Source organism: Panthera onca, chromosome E2, assembly GCF_046562875.1.
Source record: "Panthera onca isolate mPanOnc1 chromosome E2, mPanOnc1 haplotype 2, whole genome shotgun sequence".
In the NCBI taxonomy this organism is placed as follows: Eukaryota; Metazoa; Chordata; class Mammalia; order Carnivora; family Felidae; genus Panthera; species Panthera onca.
The window spans coordinates 13,496,855-13,515,289 of NC_138353.1; the positions used below are offsets into that span (position 1 = coordinate 13,496,855).

Consider the following 18,435-nt stretch of genomic DNA (forward strand, 5'->3'; position numbering starts at 1 on the left):
CCTGCGCCCAGCCTGTGTTGGGCGATGCCAGGGAAATGTTGGTGATTGAGACAGCCCCCCAGCCCTGTCCTCATCGGATTCACCATCTCTTGTGGGGGGAGACAGAGCTGTCCCAGATAGTGGCATCCCAGAGTGGGCAGGACTGGAATGGGGGATCCTAGAGGGTAGGGGAGCCCAGAGGAGAAGCCTGACTGCGAGGGAATTCAGGGAGAGCTTCCTGGAGGAGGGGGTGTTTGAGCTTTGCTGTGAAGGGCTAGTAGGAGCTTGTACTGCAGAGGGATGGAAGAAGGTTCTAGGCAGAGAGCTGGGTATGAAAGGCCAAAAGGGGAAAGTGAGCCAGGGGCCTTTGGAGGATCAAGGGTAAACAGGAGAAGGGCCAGGGGTGAGGTGGCAGGGGACAGGGGACAGGCCGTGGAGCTGAGGCCATCTCCAGAAGGTGCTCGGGAGCCGTAGCCCATGACAGACATGTCAGATTTCAATTTTAAAAGATTCTTCTGGCTGCCTGTGGCTGATGGGCCGGAGTATGAGGCAGGCGACTGTCCTTCAGTTCTGCAGACCCCACATCCTCCAGTATGGTCACCGTCTTTGCCTCCTCTTTCCTCAACCCCCACTCTGCCCACCCAGAAATCCCTTTGGCTCTACCTTTGGAATGTATCCTAAATCCCCCCCACTTCTCTCTCTGGTCTCTTGGTCTGTCCATCCTCACCTTTCACCTGGATATTGCAGTAGCCTCTTCCCTGTGCTCCATAGTCTGTTCCCCTCTGAACACCCAAGTTGGGTCATATTCTTGTCTCTACACAGAACCCCCTACCCCCCATGGTCCCCATCTTACTCGGTAAAAGCCAAAGATTTATCCTGGATCATAGTCAATTTGAGACAATCTGGTCTGTCACCTCCTGTCCCTCTGTCCCTCTCTCAGTCCAGCCTTACTGGCGCCACCAGCCAGCTCCCACCTCAGGGCCTTTGCACACACTGTTCCCTCTCCTGGGGGCGTACTTCCCCAGATGTCCATCCACATGGCTAGCTCCGTTCCCTCAAGCATTCGCTCAACCGTCACCTTCTCGGAAAAGCTTCTCTTGATCACCCACTTTCTAAAACTCCATCCCCACCCCCACCATACCCAGCTTTATTTTTCTCCAGAGCAGTTATCACCATCTGACATACCCTGTAATTTGCTTATTTACTACATTCGTTGTCTAGGATGTCAGGAATTTTTGTCTGCTCTGTTCACCACTGTGTCCCCAGCTTCTAGAATAGGGCCTAGCGCAGGCGGCGGTGTGGGGGGGGGGGGCGCAGAAAGGAGGGTGAAATGGGGCCAGGTCTCCAAGGGCTTTTGCCTACCGGGTTGAGGAGCTGAACTGTGTTCTAAGGACATTGAGAAACCTATGGATGTGGGAGAAAGATGCTTCCAGCTGCCAGGTCAGAAGGTGCATTGGAGGGGCAGGAAGGAACGCCCTGGGCCCAGAGAGCACAGAGTGGGCTGTGGGGAGGGAAGGAGGTGTCCCGGACAAGGCCCAAGGCGTTCACCTGGGGACTGGACTGCCCTGAAATGGGGGCACAGAAGAGGAGGCCACAGGAAGGGATGTCCGCAGAGGCCAGATCCAGAGGGCCTGGGGCGTTGAGGTTGGGATTGATAGTGAGGGCACTGGGGAGCCAGGGAGGGGTTTTCAGCAGGGGAGGGAAGTAGATTCAGAAAGATTCCTTTGGCTGCCTTGTGAATGGGAGAGAAGGCTGGGGCAGAAACCCAGCGGGGAGGGGACTGGACCAGTGGGGATCAAGGAGATGGGGATCCAGGAGGGGGAGACGGAGCTCCACCATCGCTCCTTTCCTCCCTCCCGTCCTGCAGGCTGGCCCCGACTCCATCTCCAGGTGTGGTCGCAGGACAGCTTCGGCCGCTGCCAGCTCGCAGGCTACGGTTTTTGCCACGTGCCCAGCAGTCCGGGCACCCACCAGCTGGACTGCCCCACATGGCGGCCCCTGGGCAGCTGGCGGGAGCAGCTGGCACGGGCCTTTGTGGGCGGCGGCCCTCAGCTGCTGCACGGGGACGCCATCTACAGTGGGGCCGACCGCTATCGCCTGCACACGGCTGCCGGTGGCACTGTGCACCTTGAGCTGGGCCTGCTGCTGCGCCACTTCGACCGCTATGGTGTGGAATGCTGACCCTGCCCCTGCCGCCACTCGCAGGCCCTTATCCACACCCGGCTACCTATGGAGGGGCAGGATGGCCCGGTGGTCAGAAGCGTGGGTGGGTCCGGAGACTGTCAGATCTGACCCCAGCCAAGGCAGGCCATGGCTTCTGTCCTGGCCAGCACCTCAAGCCCAGTGGCTGCCCCTCTCAGGTCCAGTTTCCCCATCTGTAAAATGGGGGCAGTTAAGTGTGTGAGGTCGCAGGGTGTTGGGTGAGAAGAGACTGCGCACCGAAGTGCTCAATAAAGGAGCAGTTCTTACAGGTGTGGGTGCCTTCCTGACTTCATCTGTCAGAGGTCTTGTGCCCTCCTGTCCTCCCACTGACACCCTCCTTCAGGTCCCCACCTTCTGACAGACCCACTTCCCCCATCTTGTGCCTCAACCTCTGCCTCCTCCCCACTCTGGGGACCCCTCTTGTGACCCCCTCTCTTTGGGGCTCCTTGCTCCCCTGTGCGCCTCTCCCCACTGGGTCCCCATCTCCTGGCTGACCCTCTTCCCCTCTGCTCCAGCCTCCCACCCTCTCTCCTCTGGGGTCCCCGCTCTCTGATCCCCTGTGCCATGTGTCCCCAGCCTCCGATTGAGCCCTCCCCGCCAGATCTTCATTCTCTCCACGACCCCGCGCAGCCCTCAAAGCCACACGCAACCCGTCTGCCCGCTTAGGTTGCGCTCAGCCGCCAGGAGGCAGCACCCTGTTCGCGGGGCGGAGCCGGGGTGTCCGCCCCCTCCCCCCGGGGCCTGAGGGACCCCCCTCGGAGCCCGCCCACGCGAGATGAGGACGGTGGCCCGGCCCCCCCATGTCCTCCCCCTGGGGGCCGCCCCCGCCCCGCGCGCTTCCTGGGTGGGGCCGGGGCGGCTTCAAAACCCCCCGCCGCCCCAGCCGGTCCCCGCCACTGCCGCCGCCGCCGCCCTTCGCGCCCCGGGCGTCCCACCCCCTCCTCCCGCCGCGGATCCGCCAGACAGCGAGGCCCCCGGCCGGGGGCAGGGGGGACGCCCCCTCCGGGGCACCCCCCGGCTCGGAGCCGCCCGCGGGGCCGGCCTCGGCCGGGAGCGGAGGAAGGAGCCGCCGAGGAGCAGCCTGAGGCCCCAGAGTCTGAGACGAGCCGCCGCCGCCGCCCCCGCCGCCGCCGCCGCCGCCGCCACTGCGGGGAGGAGGGGGAGGAGGAGCGGGAGGAGGGACGAGCTGGTTGGGAGAAGAGGAAAAAAAGTTTTGAGACTTTTCCGCTGCCGCTGGGAGCCGGAGACGCGGGGACCGATTGGCGCGGCACTGCCCCGCCAGGAGGCAGGACTTGGGGACCCCAGACCGCCCCACCACCGCCTCGGACGCTTGCTCCCTCCCTGCCCCCTCCACGGCGTCCCCCAGGCGCCCCCATTCCGGAGCAGCCCTCAGGAGCCGCCAACCCGGACTCCCGCGAAGACTTGACCCCAGACCTCGGGCGCACCCCCCTGCACGCCGCTCCCCCACCTCCAGCCTCTCTCCTGAGCCCCCGCGCATCCAAGGACCCTTCTCCACCGGGATCCGGGAGACGGGATCTCTCCCACACCTCCTTAACTCTCCTACTCAAGACCACCCACCTCTGGTACCAGATCTCGCCCCTCTCGGTTTTTTCCTTGGGATACCGAGAAACCACCCATCAGAGCTTCCCCTCCACCTCCACTCGGTTCTCCCTGAGGGCTTCAACTCCCCTCACCTCACCCCGACCCTCCTATCTTTCTTCGGGAGACCCCGAGCCCCCCTAGGGGCGGGGCCTCCCTTTTCCCACCGCAGCGGGGCTCGCGCTCTCGGCAGTGCCGGGGGCGACGCCTCCCCCATGCCGCCCTCCGGGCTGCGGCTGCTGCCGCTGCTGCTGCCGCTGCTGTGGCTACTAGTGCTGACGCCTGGCCGGCCGGCCGCCGGACTGTCCACCTGCAAGACCATCGACATGGAACTGGTGAAGCGGAAGCGCATCGAGGCCATCCGCGGCCAGATCCTGTCCAAGCTGCGGCTCGCCAGCCCCCCGAGCCAGGGGGAGGTGCCGCCCGGCCCGCTGCCCGAGGCTGTGCTGGCCCTTTACAACAGTACCCGCGACCGGGTGGCGGGGGAGAGCGCCGAGCCGGAGCCGGAGCCTGAGGCGGACTACTACGCCAAGGAGGTCACCCGCGTGCTAATGGTGGAAAACACCAACAGTGAGCTCAGAGGGGCCGGGGACCCTGGAGGGGAGCCCCCAGGGGGCGCCGGAGTGCAGGGGTCACGGGGGAGGAAATTACTGGCAGAGGAAACTGCCTAGAGGAAGAGGACCCCCGGGGTTGCCGGGAACGCGGGAGGGGGGTCTCAAAGAGGAGAGGACTGAGCTTCCTACCCCTCAGGTATCTGGCCTTGAAGGGCAGGAGATAGGGAGCGAAGTGGGCTTCTAGAGAGCGACGGGAACCTGCGGGATCTTGGGGGGGGGGGGGGCAGTCCCCTAGAGGGGAGAGAAGCAACTGGGGGGTGAAGGGGTAGAAAGACTTCTTTCTTCACAGTACACTAGAATGTGGGGGTCGTGGGGTGAGGGCTGCATAGAGAGAGGGAGCCCGCTTTGGGAGAAGCGAAGACCCCAGCATCTGAGGGGAGGCAGTGGGGAAAGCTGACCCAGAGCTCAGGGGCACGAGGCGAGAAAATTCAAGAAGGACAGAAAAACTAGGTGAAGCGAACTCCGGAGGTATCGGGAAAGTGGACAGTGGATCCGCTTGCAGCGAGCGCGAAAAACACGCGGGATTGGGGGAGGGCCCACAGAGAGGAGGATGATAAATGCGGGGAAGAAGGGGACCCGAGGTCTTGGGGTGGGGGGAGGTACGAGCAGGAGAGCAGCGGAGACCCCCAGGGGGGCGCCGGGGATGCGCGCGAGGTGCCCCGAGTATTTGGCATATGGACGTGAGAGGAGGAAGCCCAGCGCGGGAAGCGAGCCCCCAAGAAACCTAGAATAGTGGGTGGTGGGAAGGGGTTTAGAGAGAGGGGAGACAGGCATGAGAACGGGGGACGGGGAGGGAGTGGAGGGGAGACATAAACAGTGCCGTTCTGGGAGCAGTGAGCCCCCCACGCCGCGGGAGGGGAGGAAGCGGGCTGAGTGAGGAGTCGAGCCCTAGAGGGAGAGGTGGGTGGGTGAGACTCTGCAAGATCGGGGTGAGAAAACCGAGCGGGTCGGGGTGAGGGAGCCCCACGTGGGTGCCACGCGCGGAGGGAGGAGCCTGCCCTCCCGGAAAGGGGGGGGGGAGGACCCCGCAGAGCTGAACTGGGAGAGTCTGGACCCCAGAGTCCCAGTTCCTCTCCGGGAGGCTGGGGAAACCCCAGCGTCCGGCCGCCTAGCCCGCCCTCCCTTCCTTTTCCTTGCCCGGGGGGCGGGGATCGCGCGCGGAGCCTGGGGCGAGACGGGGCAGGTCGGGTCCCCGCCCTCGCGGCTGCGGCGCCTCCCGCCCTCTTCACCCCATTCTGGGGCGGGGCTGCTGCTGGGCCCGGCCCCTCGGCGCCCACGCGGGGACCCAGGGGTTCCGCGTGGCCCGGAGGTTTGGGGCAGCCCCCCTGTTTTCATTTTCTGTCTTGGGCGGTGCACCTGTGGTCATTGGGCCACGCATGCGTGCCCGGCCAGGTGACGCCCCTCCCCACCCACATTTCAGGCTCACCTTTTCTGTGGTCGTTTCACCTTCGTTGTAGAGATTTCTCTACCGCTGGTACCTTCAGTCCTCTTCTCCCCTCCCAGTCTGGCTCCATCTTGCCCCCAAACCCTATATCTCTCTTCCCGTGTGTGTCTCCCATATCCCATGCATGGGTCTGAACAGTCTCTTCCCTCTTTCTCCCTCTTTTTCCATCTCGCCCTACTCCTCGAGTCTCCCTGTCTCTGTGGTCTCTCCATCCCTCCCTCTGACCGGTCCTGCCCTTCCTTTCTTCCTCTGTATCTGTCTCCACCCGTCCTCCCACCCTCCACCCCTGCACTACACTTCCTTTGGGGTTTGCTGAGTAACCCCTGGGTCAAGATAGGGCTTCTTTGTGGGGACCCCGGGCTGGCCTGGCTAGCGTGGGGAGGAGTAGGGGCAGGGGGCCTATGGAAGGAGTTGCCTCTCCTTTCTCATCAGATCCTGTCTCCACCATTTCTGCACCCCTACTGCAGAGGCCTTAAAGGATGTATCCCAGTTGATCTACAAGGCCATGGCCTGCCTGCTCATCCCAAACTTTTCCTAGACTAGAACGCACTCTTCCCATTTTTCTTCCTCCCCCCACCAAAGCCATTCCTACCTAGAATGAACTTTGCCTTGTCTAACCAGCTGAGGGAGAGAAGGCAGGAAGCAATTAGTAATAGTAAGAGTAATTCGTAGTAATAATAATGTCACAGTAGCAGGGAGACTGCATGGCCTTGGGGTTAAGAGTAGTCTTTGGGACCAGACCGCCTGAGTTTGAATCCCAGCTCTGTAGCTCCTTACCTATGTCACCATGGGGCAAATGACCTGTTTCCCCATCTATAAAATGGGTACAATAATTGTCTTTTCCTCATGAGGTTGTTGCGAGGTTTAAATGTCTTAGCCCTTGTAAAGTGTGGTGCATAGCCCCTGGCAAATAGTGAGCACTCTTTAACATACATGTTAGCACAGCCCGGGTGTGCAGACTGCTGCCTGCTTTACCACACCAGCTCACTCGTCGCACACTATATAATCTTGCAGCCGGTCCTCCTTTTACAGTTGAGAATCTGACACAGAGAGTGGAATTCGCTTGCCCAAAGTCACACAGTGCTTCAGTTAGGAGAACCTGGTGGGCAGTTAGGGAGTTTGGTGGGGTTGTCATTTCCCAAAGAATAGCCCCGAAAGCGAGGCTGTGGGAAGGAATGTGACTTGCCCAAAGTCACAGAGCTGGAAGGCTGCTCCCTCCATCCTACTCCTGCCATTCAATTTGCCTTTGAGGCTTCAAGTACTGGGGGCGCCTGAGCGAGCACAGCAGCCCCTCTTAGGGCTGTGTACTGAGTGGACGCTTTACAGATGACAGGAGACAAGCGTGACTCAGACCCCATTTTACAGAGGGCGAAACAAATCCAGAGAGGGAGAGCCACTCTCTCAAGGTCGCACCGCTAAAAAATGTCAGAATCGGGTTCCAACCCAGGGTCGTCCGCGCCGGGAGCCCACGCTCTTAGACTTGGGGTGCGCTAGCTCCCTCCGCCCTTGCCAAACCCCCTGACCTCCCTCCTCTCTGCTCCTCCCGCCTAGAAATCTATGAGAAAGTCCAGCGTACCCCGCACAGCATATATATGCTCTTTAACACGTCGGAGCTCCGAGAAGCAGTGCCCGAGCCCGTCTTGCTCTCCCGGGCAGAGTTGCGCCTGCTGAGGCTCAAGTTAAAGGCGGAGCAGCACGTGGAGCTGTACCAGGTGGGGGCCCGGGCCCCAGAGGTGGGCTGCACTGGGGCCGAGGTGGGCAGCTGGACGGCTGGTGGCTGCAAGGTCCACACAGACAGACTCTGCAGGATGGGGGCGTGCGGGCCATGGAATCATGGGGCCCTTTAGAACTTTCAGGCTCCTAGCACCCTAGGATACTAAACACTCAGGAGGCCAGAGTCTTGAAAGGTTGTAGGCTCTCCAGCCGTTCTGTCCAGTACAGTTGTCCAGGACCACTGGCCACACGTGGCCATTTAAGTTGACTGAAAGAAAAAAAATTCAACCCCTCAGTCTCACTGGCCATATTTTGAGTGCTCCGTAGTGGTTAGTGGCTGCTATTTTGGATGCCGCAGATAAAGGACACTTCCAGCATCCTAGAAAGTTCCTTTGGGTAGTTCTGTTCTAGAAGAGTTAGAGTCTCCAGGAAGACTGGGGCCTCTGGGAGGGCTGGAGTCTAGAAGATTACGCGACCTGGAATCCACATCGTGTGGGACATTGGGTTTAACGGTAGGTGGTAGACTGTTACAACAAAGGAAGTGTGTCTGTGGTCAATTCCTTGGGAGTCTAGAGAATTCAGCTGCACGCTGCCAGTGTCTGGATCGTTGCACACGGGCATCAGACCTCTGCAGCATCTGGGTTTGGGGCGTGCCAGACTCCTGGGTGTCTAGAACATCAGTCTCTCAGAATTTCTCAGGTTCATTGAATGGGTCGTTCTTGGGGTATGGAATGACTTCTAACATAAGCCCCTAGAAAGTTACAGACTCTCAGAATTCAGGGTGTCAGATTTGCAGAATTGTATGCTCAGGGGGACCCCAGGATGTCCCAGGAGGATCTCAGCATGGTGGACTGTCTGAGCTGAAAGGGGCCTGGCATTTCACCAGTGAGGGAACTCAGGCCGCGGAGGGGCCCCACAGGGACTCAGAGCAGAGGCTGAGCCGTCCAGGTGCCTTGATCCCCGGCCTGGGGCTCTCTCTCCTCTCCTCCCAAGGCCGCTCCGGCGGTGGGGTGGGGGTTGTTCCTGCAGGGCCCCACAGCGTGGATGTCTGGGAGGGGACTGTCTGAGGGACTCTCTGGCAGCCTGTTTGGTGGAGCAGGAGTGGGGGTGCAGTCAGTGTATTTGGGGGTGGGGAGCCGCATCTAACCCACCGTCTCCCCCCAATTCATCTCCCCCCAGAAATACAGCAATAATTCCTGGCGCTACCTCAGCAACCGGCTGCTGGCGCCCAGTGACACGCCGGAATGGCTGTCCTTTGATGTCACTGGAGTGGTGCGGCAGTGGCTGAGCCATGGAGGTAAGGACCACTTGTTTGCCCCACCCCTATTTTGTAATGGGATAGAGCCCTTTGTTTGTCCTGCCTAGCAGCTGGGACCCCATGTCCCAGCCAAGACGTGGCCTTCCTCCTAGACCTCAGACCTGAGTGATAATGCCTAATCCATTTCCTGAGCACCTGCCGGGTGGTGGGTGATGCTGGGGACACAGCAGTGACCCAAACAGCCCCACCCTTGCCCTCACGGAGCCCATAGTCCATTCTTGGGGTGGGGGAAATGGGGAGAGACCTGAAAACTGGATGGTAATGACCCAGATTGGGTAGGGCTGGAATAGGGACCCCAGAGGAGATGGCTGACCCAGCTTGGGGTCAGGGAGGGCTTCCTGGAGGAGGGGACATCAGAGCTGATATTTGAGGGTTGAGTGGAACCCGTCGGGGAAAGAAGGAGAGGCAAGAGTGTTCAAGGCACACCCTGAGTCCAGGGAGAGCGTGACACAGCCGATCTGTCTGTAAGAGGACTGTGTTTGACCTGAGTCCACCACACCCACATCCCCCTTCCTGATCTCCCTTTTGTTCATGCCTCCCCTCAACAAATGCCAACGGGTGCCTGCTCTGAGCCCCGCCCTGTGTGCGGTGATGCTGGGGACACAGTGGTAACTAAGACAACTTCTAGATGCTGCCTTCATGGGGCAACTCTGGACATCTACAAAGTCTTGCCAAAGCCCTAGGTGGCAGTGATGACCCGAAGGAGCAGTGGCGGGGTGGGGAGGCCCCGAGTGCTGCTGGGACCCATCCTAGAGGGTCTGGGAGGGCTTCTTGGGGGAAGGTGATAGTATAGAGACTTAAGGGATAAGTGGTGGATCAGCCAGGTGTTGAAAGGCAGGGGCCCGGGGCCGCTGGACAAAGGCCTGTCTCCGTCACTGCAGAGTCTAGAGCACCCAGCACAGGGCCCAGCACCTAGTAGGAGCTTAGAAAATCATTCACTCATTTGTTCAAGAAGCCTTTCTCCCACAGCTGCTCTGTGGGTGTGCACCCCATCCCTACCTTTTCCCACTTGGGGCACATCATCTGCCCTCTGTGGGTCTTGGCTTCCGTGCCTATTAAATTGGGACCTCTGGCGAAGATCAGAAGAGATAATGCTCACAGAGCATTTAGGACAGGGCCTGGCACCCGGGGCGTGCACTCAGTAGATGTTTATTTTTAAGACTGTGGGCTAGGCCCAGCGGGGAGCAAGAAAACAGGAATCCCTGCCCCCATGTATCCTGCTTTCCACTGAGAACAATGAGGGAAGCAAATAGCCAAATTCAAATGTCAGGAGGGTGAGTGCTATGGCGAAAATAAAGTGATGTCACTGTGGGGGAGGGGCATGTGTCCCGGAGGGCCTCCTGGAGGAGGTGACATTTGAGCGGAGACCTGAAGGAGGAGAAGGAGGAAGCAAGGCCAAGAGCAGGAGGATGCAGGGAGAGGGCAGGCAGGGGAAGAGACAGGGGGAGCCCCAACACCCCCTCCACCCTGGGTTTGCTCCACCCACGGCGGGGGTGTAAACAGTACCTGGCATCTCACACTGGCTTCCCACTCCCCACTCCCACAGGGGAAGTAGAGGGCTTTCGCCTCAGTGCCCACTGTTCCTGTGACAGCAAAGATAACACGCTGCAAGTGGACATCAACGGTGAGGCCCATCTCCCTGGCCCGGCCCCATGCCCGCGTGTGTGTGCATGTGTGTGCACTTGTGTCCTCTTCCCTCTGCCCCTGCCCCCATTCATCCATCTGAGAGTGTGTGTCTATGTCTCCCCCACACCCTACAACTCCAAACCAAAGCAGGGTTCAGTTCCGGCCGCCGAGGTGACCTGGCCACCATTCATGGCATGAACCGGCCTTTTCTGCTCCTCATGGCCACCCCGCTGGAGAGGGCCCAGCACCTGCACAGCTCGCGGCACCGCCGAGCCCTGGACACCAACTACTGCTTCAGGTGAACCTTTCAGCCCTTGACCGTGGCATTCTCGTCTGGTGGTGTGATGGCTGGGCGCAACCAGGGAAGGCTCAAGTTGGGCACCTGGCTGGTGCTACGCGTGGCTGGCACCTCCTTCAGCCTGGAGGGCTCAGAGGATGGGCTCTGGGTTCTAGGATGCTGGGATGTGGAGTCCTAGGATGTTGAGATCATCTTGCTTTCTTGCTGGTGTGTTAGTGTGTAGAATGAGGGACCCGAGCAAGTTCAATGTTGGCAGCCTGGGGTTCTAGAACGTTGGGATCCTAGGACATAGAATTCAGTGTTAATGACTGGAATCTGAGAATGTTGGACTCAAGGAGTGTTGGGATCTTAGAATTAGGGAATTGAGGATTGGAAGATTACCCATGTTGGATTCCCATACCATTGACAGATTGGAGACTCCAGTGTTGGCAGACTGGAGACCTTGAATATTGGGCTCAGAATGGTGGAAGCCTGTGTTAAAATACTAGCATTCACGGGACACCTGGGTGGCTCAGTCGCTTAAGTGGCCTACTCTTGATCTCAACTCAGGTCTTGATCTCAGGGTTATGAGTTCAAGTTCCGCACTGGACTCCATGCTGGGCATGAAGCCTACTTAAACACACAAAACAAAACAAAACAAAACAAAAAAAAACTGGGGTACCTGGGTGGCTCAGTCAGTTGAATGTCTGACTCTTGATTTCAGCTCAGGTCATGATCCCGGGGTTGTGGGATCAAGTCCCACACTGGGCTCCATCCTTAGCATGGAGCATGCTTGGGATCCTCTCTCTCTCTCCCTCTGCCCTTCCCCCCCCCCACTCTCCCCCTCTCTCTCTTCCTCAAATAAAGTATATATATATATATATGTGTATACATATATATATATATATATTAAGCTATAATATATATATATATTATATATATATATAATATATTAAAAAAAACAACAACAGCTGGCATCTACAAATGTTTGGGTTGGAGAAAGCCAGATTATTGGTATCCTAGAGTGTTGGGGCTCAGTGTTGGGATGTTAGACTCTTGGAAAGCTGGGATCTTCAGAGATGGCAGCTTGGACCTCTTGAGTGATGGGCTCAGGATTGTGGAATGCTGTAATTCGATATTGAGATATCACGAATGACAAGATACCGGAGAGTTGGAATACAGGAATCCTAGCAAGTTGGAAATGCCATTGTTAGAATGTTGAGATGCTGGAGTATCGCAATCTAAGAAAGTTGAAAAGTTGGATTCCTTAGCATGTTGAAATACAGAGTTAGATGTTGCAGAATTAGAACGATAATCTGACCTTTGTCCCTCCCCAGCTTACTGTTTGGATGAGGTACCTCTGCGCTTTGTTACATGCTGTTCGCCTTCTGGAAAGTCAGCTCTGCTCCCAAGCTTAGCACCAGCCCCAGCCTTAGCCCAGCAACCCCACGAATGAATGAACGTTATTGATAACAATGTAGAGGGAGGCAGCCAGCCATGGGAGTCTCTGCAGGGAGGGACACAGTGTCCCCTCAGAAGTTGTGCCAAAAAGTGAACCTGCAGCTGAACAAAATGGTAGATCCAACTATCAATTTTCTAGAAACACAGGGACAGAGGAACATGTTAAAGAACACCATGGGCTTGCAGTCAGCAACAATTAGATTGTGGGAAATCTGACCCACTTTCTTCAACAAATACAATGCAAAGTAGGGAGGTAGAGAGATGATTATGTAGATTTCTAAAAGAATCTTAAAATATATATCAAGTAATTGCAATGTGTAGACCTTATTTGGGTCTTTATTCACGCAGACTAGTAAAAACAAAAAGACATTTGTGAGACAGTTGGGGAAATGTGAACCCTGATTGGATATTTTATGATATCCAGGAATAATGGAGAATTTTTCTTATATGGTCTTGTGGTTATGTTTTACAATAGTCCTGATTTTCTTGGAGATACATGTGGAAATATTTGTGGATGAAATGACATGGTGAATGGCATGTGCTTTGAAATCATCCAGTGCGGGAGAGGAAGTGGGTAGGGGCAGAGATGCAGTGAACTTGGCCGTGGCATGGGATTGTGGAAGTTAGCCTCCCTGAACTCTTACTCAACATCCAATGTGAGGCCTTCAGCCTGTTCTGTTCTGGGGCCCCAAGTGGGTTTCTTTTACCCATCAGGCCCTGACTGGATGGCAGAGAGGCTCTGCAAGAGCTTTGCAAGAGGGACACCTGGGTGGCTCAGTCAGTAGAGTGTGGGACTCTTGATCTCAGGGTTGTGAGTTCAAGTCCCATGTTAGGTGGAGAGCTAATTTAAAAAAAAAAAAAAAGAAGAAGAAGAAAGCTTTGCAAGAGGCCTTGCACTGAATAAATGGGTTAGAAAGTGCCTCAAAGTCACCTGGAGGCTTGTTAAATATGGCCTGCTGTCCTCCAGCCCCAGCCCCACCCTCAGTTTCTGACTCAGTAGGTTTTTGGTGAGCCTGGAGAATTTACATTCCCCACAAGTTCTCAGATGGTGCTTCTGCTGCTCTGGGAACCCCACAGGGAGGATGTCCCAGGTGGGTAATCAGGGTCACAGACTATTCAAATCTTAGGACCTCAAAACCCCCAGCCAGAGTTGAACCGGAAGTGAAAGATTATTCTGGACAGGGGGTTCTTTCCCTTCTGTGAATTTAGGACCCCCTCGAGAAGCTGAAAGCCAGGACATTTCCCCAGAAATATGCCAGTAAATGCGCACATATGTGCCTGTGGTTTCAGGAGCTCAGGACTCTCCCTGGTCCTGGACTTCCTGATGCCTCCTTGACCCTGAACAACACCTTATTTGATCCAACATCCCTCATGTCATTGGACAGATGGGGAAACTGAGGCCCAACCAGACTGGGGAGGAACCAGGCTGAGCTCACAGGGATCTCAGATTCCTGGCTCCCTTCTCTGTGGCTTTTGGAGAGGCCTTGTCTTGCCCCGGGAAATGCTGTATCATCGCCTCTTCCTGCTGTGCTTGAGCTGACATGGCTGCGCTGGACAGATGAGGCCCCAGCCTCCCAGGGGGCACAGAGCTGGCCGTGAACCTGTCCCCAAGCTCCACACTTACATGCTGTGTATGGGCAGGCAGTGCTTTCCTCTCTGGGGCTCAGTTCCTTCATCCTTCAAATGGGAATAATCATAATAAAGCCTGCCTCATAGGGTTTTGAGATCAGTTAATTCTCTGTTGATTACTTCTTGAATAGATAAATGCATGCACATGGGCCAAACCTAGAAGGAATAGTCAGAGACCCTCCAGTTCTGATCCCCACCCCTCTCTGAAGAAGAGACAGTCACTTTTATTATATTTGTGTCTCCTTCCAGACACAGTGTCTGTTTGAAACACTTATGCACATCCGTATTTTTTTATTTTGCCCCAATTGCAGAGTTCGTTTTTTTTGGGGGGGGGTGGGGATGTGGAGAGGGCACTGCATATTCCTTCCTGCCTCCCTCCCTTCTTCCCTCCCTCCCTCTCTTCCTCCCTCTCTCTCTCTCTTCCTCCCTCCCTTACTCCCTTCTTGCCTTCTTCTCTTTCTTATTCTAAAAGTAACACATACCCACTGTCAAGAATTTAGAAAATACAGAAAGATATCACCCATCACACTACCACATATAAAAAAAAAATCAACATTTGAATATATTTCCTTTCAGTCCTTTTATGCAAAAAGAATTTGGATCATACTGTACCTGTAGCTTTGAAGAATATCTCTTTCACATGATATGAACCTGGAATATAAAGTGTTCATGCTTCCCACGAATCAAGCTTTTTAGCTAAGGTCCCTGCCCAGCTCAGCCATGGCCCCAGAGGCCAGCACATAAAATGCCCTGGTTCTTTCCAGACAAGCAGGAGCCTGGGCCTGGGCTGGAGAGGGACTGGCTTTTGCTTCTGAGCATGGGACAGGGATTATGAGTCTAGAGCAGTAAAATATTATACATCACTATTCTCCAATATGTTTTTTAAAAACCTAACATAGAGGGGCATCTGGGTGGCTCAGTCGGTTAAGTGTCTGACTCTTGATTTCAGCTCAGGTCATGACCTCGCAGTTCGAGCCCTGCTTTGGGCTCTGTGCTGACAGTATGGAGCCTGCTTGGGACTCTCTCTCTCTCTCTCTCTCTCTCCCTCCCTCCCTCCCTCCCTTCTCTCTCTGCCCCTCTTCCATTTGTGCTCTCTCTCACAGTAAATAATATATAATATATGTGAGGCTCGAACTCACAACCTAGAGATCAAGAGTCACATGTTCTACTAAGCCAACCAGGCACTCCAGGTAGCAATAAGTTTTAGAAGGAAAATAAATCAGGGTCACCTGGGCAGCTCAGTTGGTTAAGCATCTGACTCTTGATTTCAGCTCAGGTCATGATCTCCTGGTTTGTAGGATTGAGACCTTGTCAGGCTCTACGCTGACAGCACAGAGCCTGCTTGGGATTCTTTCTCTCCCTCTCTCTTTGCCCCTTCCTCCCCCCAATAAATAAATAAACGTTAAAAAAAAGAAGAAGGAAAATAAATCAGAAGAAGAGGGAAGAAAAAAATAGATATTGGGTACTAGTTTTCCTATTCTGGTTAAAATTTTCTTCTATTATGGAAAATTCGAAGTGTAGACAAAAGCAACCAAGATATGATGTAATGAAGTCCCATGGATTCTCATCCAGCTTCAACAGGCATTAAGATTTGCCCCACGTCAAATACAGACACTGTCATATTTTCTTGCAGAACTGAAATGCCACTGTCACACTGAACGGAATTCACGATCATTTGGATGGGTACTTTGGGTAGGATGGTCCAGAAAGGATGCTCTGAGGAGAGGATATTAATTTTTTTAACTGATATTTATTGAGTACCTGCTGCACGTCAGGCAGTGTTCTAGGAGTTAAGGCTCCCTGCGTAAAGGACATCTGAGCATACATTTCAATGAACTGAAGAAAAGAAAAGAACTACAGTGGATATCTGTGGGAATAGCAAGCCAGGAGGAGGGATGAGTGAGTGCAAAGGTCCTGGGGCAGGGTTGTATTTGAAGAACAGGGAGGATGCTGTGTTCTAGTGTCTGGAGTCAGGGAGAGTGGGGAGGGAGTTGAGATCAGCTGACCAGGCGGCGCCTTGTGGTTCCTGTTGAGGGCTTGGGCATTTGCCCCAAGAGACACAGAGCCATGTTTGAGCCATGTTCGGAGCAGAGATTCGACATGACAGTCTCTAGCATGTGGCCCCAGAAGGCAGGGATTCCTGTCTGTTTCGTTTGTACTCAGCCCCCAGTAGATCCCAGCCAAGCAGTTGGTCCTGGTTCAACAAGTATTTGTTGCACACATAGAACTTAGGGCTGGGGGACGGTCATTTGACTTTCTTACAGGCTTGTCAGGAGCCTTGTGTGAAATGATGTTTACAATCCCCTTAGCAAGGGGCTTGACCAAAGAGAGCGCTTTATCAGTGTTAGTGATTATCATTGCTGTTACCGTTATTGCTATTATCACCGAGATGGGCGCTGTGCTGGGGGCAACCAGGGTGCCCCCCCACCCCGGGGGTGCGGCTGCCCTCGCAGCAGCAGCAGCAGCAGCCGCGCCCCCCTGACCCGGCCCCCTCCACCCCGCAGCTCCACGGAGAAGAACTGCTGCGTGCGGCAGCTCTATATTGACTTCCGCAAGGATCTGGGCTGGAAGTGGATCCACGAGCCCAAGGGCTACCACGCCAACTTCTGCCTAGGGCCCTGTCCCTACATCTGGAGCCTGGACACGCAGTACAGCAAGGTGCGTCTGGCCACGGGCCGGCCGGGGTTGGGCTAGGGGGAGCAGGGGCCGAGGGAGTGGAGGGAGACAAACAGGTAAAATCGGAGAGGACTTAGCCAGATGAGAAGTAGAGAGAGCCCGGGGGATCGGAGAGGATGGTACAGAGATGGGAGGAGACAGGCTCTGAGCCGGTAGAGAGACCTGACGCAGAGGGAGACGCAGAGGGATCTGCGGTCTATGGCGAGACCCATGGAGCCTGAGTGACCAACCGGGTGCGGGGAGGCCGGGAGACGGAAGGAGAGGGAACGCGAGAGACAGGATGAACAGTGAAAGGCCTGGAGTCCACACACTGCCACGGAGACAGAGACTGTGAAGACAAGGCAAGAGTGGAAAAGAGAGAGGTAGAGACTGGGAACGGACTGAGACGAGACAGAGGGAGAGGGGGAGAGGCGGAAGGGGTGGGAGCGCCCTGCCCACGACCCCCGACCCTGACCCCGCCCGCAGGTCCTGGCCCTGTACAACCAGCACAACCCGGGCGCGTCGGCGGCTCCCTGCTGCGTGCCGCAGGCGCTGGAGCCCCTGCCCATCGTGTACTACGTGGGCCGCAAGCCCAAGGTGGAGCAGCTGTCCAACATGATCGTGCGCTCCTGCAAGTGCAGCTGAGGCCCCGCCCCGCCCCGCAGGCCCCGCCCACCCGGCAGGCCCGGCCCCGCCCCCGCCCGCTGCGCCGGGCTGTATTTAAGGACACCGCGCCCCAGAGCCCTCTGGGGTCGATTAAAGGTGGAGAGACAACTGGGGTCTCTGTGTGTGTGTGGTTGGGTCCCAGAGTGGGGTCTCCCGACGTTCTCGACGTTCCTGGATTCCCGTTCCATCTGTCCCCTCTGGTCTCCATTCATTTCCTCCCACAAACGCCTACTGAGCACTTATGTTCCAAGGACTCCCCGTGAACACTAGTTAGATTTATTTATTGAGCATCTTGTGAGCTGTTCTAAGTGCCTTCTATTGATTAATTCATTTAATCACCATAACAAAGCTCTGAGATACAGGGACTCTGATAACACTCTATTTTTTTTCCTGCTTATTTATTTTGAGAGAGAGAGAGCGCGCGCATGGGGAAGGGGGAGAGAGACTCCCAAGCAGGCTCCGAGATGTCAGTGCAGAGCCCCACTTGGGACTCCAGCTCACGAACTATGAGATCCTGACCTGAGCTGAAACTTAAGAGTTGGAAGCTTAACCAGGGTGCTCCTGATAACACTCACTTTAAAGATGAGGAAACCAAAGCCCAGAGAGGTTAAGGGACTAGTTCCTGCCCACCAGGAACCTACTTCCTGGGGAGGAGACAAATATGGGAAGTCGCACTAAGACAGGAAAGTAGCACGGAGTGAGAGATGATTTGGGGAGGGAGGAAGGGTTTCTCGGAGGAGGTAGCATTTGGGACGTGAAGGAAGTCAAGAGCGCAGTCTGGGGGAGCCCTGGGGGAGAGTGTTCTTGGTAGGAAGACCTAGGCACAGCCTGGTCTTGAGGATGAATTTGGAGTGAGCCAGCGACACTGGGAGGAAAGGCCAATGTGGTTGGAAGGGAGGGATAAGGGGAGGGGTGTTGGGAGCTGAGTCAGGTCATTAACACTCACAGGCCAGAGAGTAATGATATTCCCCGTGCCAGGTATGGTGTATGAGCTCCCCGCGTTCTCCCCACAGCCCAGCAGAGCAGGGGTTGGCACACTGCTGCCCGCAGGCCAGTTCTGACCCACTTGCCTGTGTCTGTAAATAAAGTTTTATTGGAGCATCACCTAAGGCTGTTTCAGTGCTCAGTAAAACCGTATGCAAAGTCACAGTTACTCTCTAGCCCTTCAAAGAAAAAGTTTGCCAGCTCCTGCTCTAGAGACCCTTTGCTCCCCACTTTACAGACAGGAATGCCAGGGCAGGGGCACAGAGAG

The 18,435-nt window shown here is 56.0% G+C and overlaps 3 protein-coding genes across 5 annotated transcripts in view; 2 read left to right on the plus strand and 1 right to left on the minus strand.

The window, feature by feature from the left end:
• B9D2 (B9 domain containing 2) overlaps positions 1-2,449 on the plus strand; it is a 6,416-nt gene extending 3,967 nt beyond the window's left edge. For both annotated transcript variants that reach the window (XM_060651204.3, XM_060651203.3), the window contains exon 4: positions 1,847-2,449. In XM_060651204.3, the coding sequence (XP_060507187.1) occupies positions 1,847-2,160 (314 nt within the window). In that variant the 3' untranslated portion in view covers positions 2,161-2,449. The remainder of the gene's footprint in view (positions 1-1,846) is intronic.
• The window catches only part of TMEM91 (transmembrane protein 91), a 20,451-nt gene extending 14,548 nt beyond the window's left edge, over positions 1-5,903 (minus strand). Inside the window, exon 1 of the mRNA XM_060651217.2 lies at positions 5,821-5,903. The gene's annotated coding sequence lies outside the window, so the exon portion shown is untranslated. The remainder of the gene's footprint in view (positions 1-5,820) is intronic.
• Positions 3,091-17,291, plus strand: TGFB1 (transforming growth factor beta 1). Of its 2 annotated transcripts, none has more exons than XM_060651199.3 (7): positions 3,091-4,350; positions 7,390-7,550; positions 8,731-8,848; positions 10,416-10,493; positions 10,646-10,793; positions 16,367-16,520; positions 17,004-17,291. In XM_060651199.3, exons 1-7 carry the CDS (start codon positions 3,996-3,998, stop codon positions 17,160-17,162), a joined length of 1,173 nt encoding a protein of 390 aa, XP_060507182.1. In that variant the 5' UTR covers positions 3,091-3,995; the 3' UTR covers positions 17,163-17,291. The 2 variants fall into 2 exon arrangements, with proteins under 2 accessions (XP_060507182.1, XP_060507181.1); XM_060651198.2 differs by having other exon boundaries at positions 3,996-4,350; positions 10,643-10,793.
• Positions 17,292-18,435: the final 1,144 nt, after the last annotated feature.